We start from the raw sequence: 3,702 nt of genomic DNA, 5'->3' as shown, positions 1-3,702 counted from the left end.
AACATCCTTTCCTTTGTTATCTGTAAAAAGTAATCACCTAAAGCAAACCTGAACATAATGAATGAGGACCTTCTTTGATGTAATGCTACTGGAAAGCAATAAAAGCCTGTCCAGGCAAGGGATGAGGTGCTCTCTCTCTCAGAGAGTGGCCATGCCATCCCTTTTTCTCCACAGGACTTCTGTAGTCCATGTGAATTTGTTTGTTGCATCTACAACACCGTGGACTCTGCTGGCGAGAGTCCGCATCAATACAAAATTGTAACTGTAAGCATCTCTCTCATTTCAGGATAAGCTGCTATTGTAAGTAGGCACAGCAGTAAAAGCTTGGAGGTATAATAACCTTAACTTATGGTAGAGAATAGCTTTTGAAAAAATAAATGATCTTTTAAGAGGATTTTCAACATATTAAGTATTTTTTCATGTTTTTTTGTTTCTAAGTTAATGTTATTAACAACAGCTTACTGTTATGTGCCTTGAAGTTACCTTTGACATCAGAAAATCCACCCCCTACCTTCACTGAGAAGCTCCACACACATAATAATCACATATGGACCAATATATTTAGACCACAGACAACTCAATTTCCTTTTGTTGTTTTGTTTATGACATATTATTATATCAAATCATAAAAAATATCAAACTTCACTACAAAAATATTCTGCCAAACTCTCTTCAGAGCCCCCTTAATGTCACTGTTCCTGAGACTATAGATGATGGGGTTCAGCGTAGGGATGACCACATTGTAGAACACAGATGCCACTTTGTTCTGGTCACTTGAGAAGGTGGACTTGGGCATCACATAGAAAAAATAAATAGTCCCAAAATACAGAGTGACTGCTGTGAGGTGGGCAGCACAGGTAGAGAAGGCCTTGTGGCACCCCTGTTGGAGTTCATCTTCAGGATGGTGATGAGGATGTAGATGTCGGAGACAAGTAGGGCAAACAGTGTGACCACAATGATGGAGCCAGCGACCAATGAGGGGGCAACTGCAGGGATACTGCTAGCAGAACAGGAGAGTTCCACTAGAGGAGCAAAATCACAGAAAAAAATGATTGACATGATTTGGTCCACAGAACAGTAAAACGTAGAAGGAAATAGTAAAAGAGCAAGAATTGAGAAAACCACCCACATAAGCCACCATGAGGAACTGAACGCAGACTTGTGTGGACATTTTGGTTGAATAAAGCAGTGGGTTGTGGATTGCCACAAAGTGATCACATGCCATTGTAGCCAGAAGGAAGCGCTCGATTGTCCCAAAGACAGCAGTTGAACCAAGCTGCATGCCACATCCATGATAGGAGATTGGATTTCTCTCCACCAGGAAGTTTTCAGGCACATTGGCTGTGAGAGAAGTTGAAAAGCACATGTCAGCAAAAGCCAAGTGGCTCAGAAAAAAATCCATAGTATGATGGAGCTGAGAAGAGATTCTGATAAGAAGGATTGTGCTGAGATTGACAGATATGGTCACCAAGTAGATACAGAGGATGGTCACCAAGAGGAGGACTCGAAGGACTGGGTCATCAGTTAAGCCCAGTAAAATGAAGTCTGTCAGTACAGNTCCACCCCCTACCTTCACTGAGAAGCTCCACACACATAATAATCACATATGGACCAATATATTTAGACCACAGACAACTCAATTTCCTTTTGTTGTTTTGTTTATGACATATTATTATATCAAATCATAAAAAATATCAAACTTCACTACAAAAATATTCTGCCAAACTCTCTTCAGAGCCCCCTTAATGTCACTGTTCCTGAGACTATAGATGATGGGGTTCAGCGTAGGGATGACCACATTGTAGAACACAGATGCCACTTTGTTCTGGTCACTTGAGAAGGTGGACTTGGGCATCACATAGAAAAAATAAATAGTCCCAAAATACAGAGTGACTGCTGTGAGGTGGGCAGCACAGGTAGAGAAGGCCTTGTGGCACCCCTGTTGGAGTTCATCTTCAGGATGGTGATGAGGATGTAGATGTAGGAGACAAGTAGGGCAAACACTGTGACCACAATGATGGAGCCAGCGACCAATGAGGGGGCAACTGCAGGGATACTGCTAGCAGAACAGGAGAGTTCCACTAGAGGAGCAAAATCACAGAAAAAAATGATTGACGTGATTTGGTCCACAGAACAGTAAAACGTAGAAGGAAATAGTAAAAGAGCAAGAATTGAGAAAACCACCCACATAAGCCACCATGAGGATCTGAACACAGACTTGTGTGGACATTTTGGTTGAATAAAGCAGTGGGTTGTGGATTGCCACAAAGTGATCATATGCCATTGTAGCCAGAAGGAAGCGCTCGATTGTCCCAAAGACAGCAGTTGAACGAAGCTGCATGCCACATCCATGATAGGAGATTGGATTTTTCTCCACCAGGAAATTTTCAGGCACATTGGCTGTGAGAGAAGTTGAAAAGCACATGTCAGCAAAAGCCAAGTGGCTCAGAAAAAAATCCATAGTATGATGGAGCTGAGAAGAGATTCTGATAAGAAGGATTGTGCTGAGATTGCCAGATATGGTCACCAAGTAGATACAGAGGATGGTCACGAAGAGGATGACTCGAAGGACTGGGTCATCAGTTAAGCCCAGTAAAATGAAGTCTGTCAGTACAGCGTGGTTCTGGGGCCCAGGGAATCCATGAAATAATGTTGCTGCTACCAAAACAAACCTATGATGAAACATTATATTAAAGAAATCAGAAATTCGATGGTTTCATTTTCTTTAATACACATGGAGGTCATTGTAAACAAGTTATTCTAGCTAAGTTTGGAACTTCCTTTTGCTCTAGAGCCCATAGTGTATATTTATGTATAATGAGTCTATATATTTTAACAATTGTTTTTAGCCCAACACTAGAGAACCTGTTTCAAATAATGTAGATCTTTCCTCCTTATAGTATCTATTTATAAAATGTACTTAAAGTGGCTTTTAATCTAAACATAAGACTTTTGAGAATAGCAAAAAGGAATGTTCACTACAACAAAAAATAAATATGTATAAATATAAGATCATGTAATAGAGACTTAAGAACTAACATTTGTGGAAAGCTGACTAATGGTAGGCACAGTTCAGAATTTTACATGTATAGTTCTATGTTAACTGTCATGAAGTAACATTAAAAACTTCTATTTTATTTGTGGATGAAAAAACTTAATTTAACAATGTTAAGTATTTACCTAAGTTTACATATCCAGCAGTAGAAGCTAGTTGTGAATATCAGACAGTTTGAATCTAGTATATTTCTTTAGTAATATGCTATAAATGAAATGTATCTTTTCTACTCTTTGATAGCTAGTGTATAAAATGGGTGCCTAGTTAATCACAAAGTTCACAATTTCTCTTAGTAAAACAAAACCATTTTCAAATGAAAATTAGAAAAATTTTCTAGGACCAAGAAGAAATAGAAAGGAATTTCAAGTTAGGTTTATGAATAAAGTACTATATATTTATTATGTATATTTAACATTTACAATTAAAACATTGTTTTTTCAAGTAGTTTGAAATATCAGTCTAAATTACTACCAGAAACATTTGCTTACCATTTAGGACATAATTGAAATATGTTTACTCAAACAAATTGAGTCATTTTCTAATATAACAATACTTTATAATTGGAGTATTATGGAATGAAATAATTTTAGTTTCAACGTAATATACAGCTGAATAAAGTTACACCTAAAATGTTTAGAAGTTTATCC

At 37.8% G+C, this 3,702-nt stretch overlaps 1 protein-coding gene across 1 annotated transcript; it reads right to left on the bottom strand.

Annotated features, from left to right (window-relative positions):
- Positions 1 to 613: 613 nt before the first annotated feature.
- LOC119000887 (uncharacterized) lies at positions 614 to 2,672 on the bottom strand (the record flags this gene model as incomplete). Its single annotated transcript, XM_037066032.1, is given in 6 exon segments — positions 614 to 876; positions 879 to 1,047; positions 1,049 to 1,570; positions 1,727 to 1,935; positions 1,938 to 2,106; positions 2,108 to 2,672. Coding segments are annotated over 6 exon segments (1,897 nt in total), but the record flags the coding sequence as incomplete, so codon positions are not given.
- Between the last annotated feature and the right edge of the window lie 1,030 nt (positions 2,673 to 3,702).

This window comes from Sturnira hondurensis, unplaced genomic scaffold (genome assembly GCF_014824575.4).
Source record: "Sturnira hondurensis isolate 20B ecotype Veracruz unplaced genomic scaffold, ASM1482457v3 Scaffold0016418, whole genome shotgun sequence".
Classification (NCBI taxonomy): domain Eukaryota; kingdom Metazoa; phylum Chordata; class Mammalia; order Chiroptera; family Phyllostomidae; genus Sturnira; species Sturnira hondurensis.
This window is presented reverse-complemented; position numbering and strand designations above follow the sequence as displayed.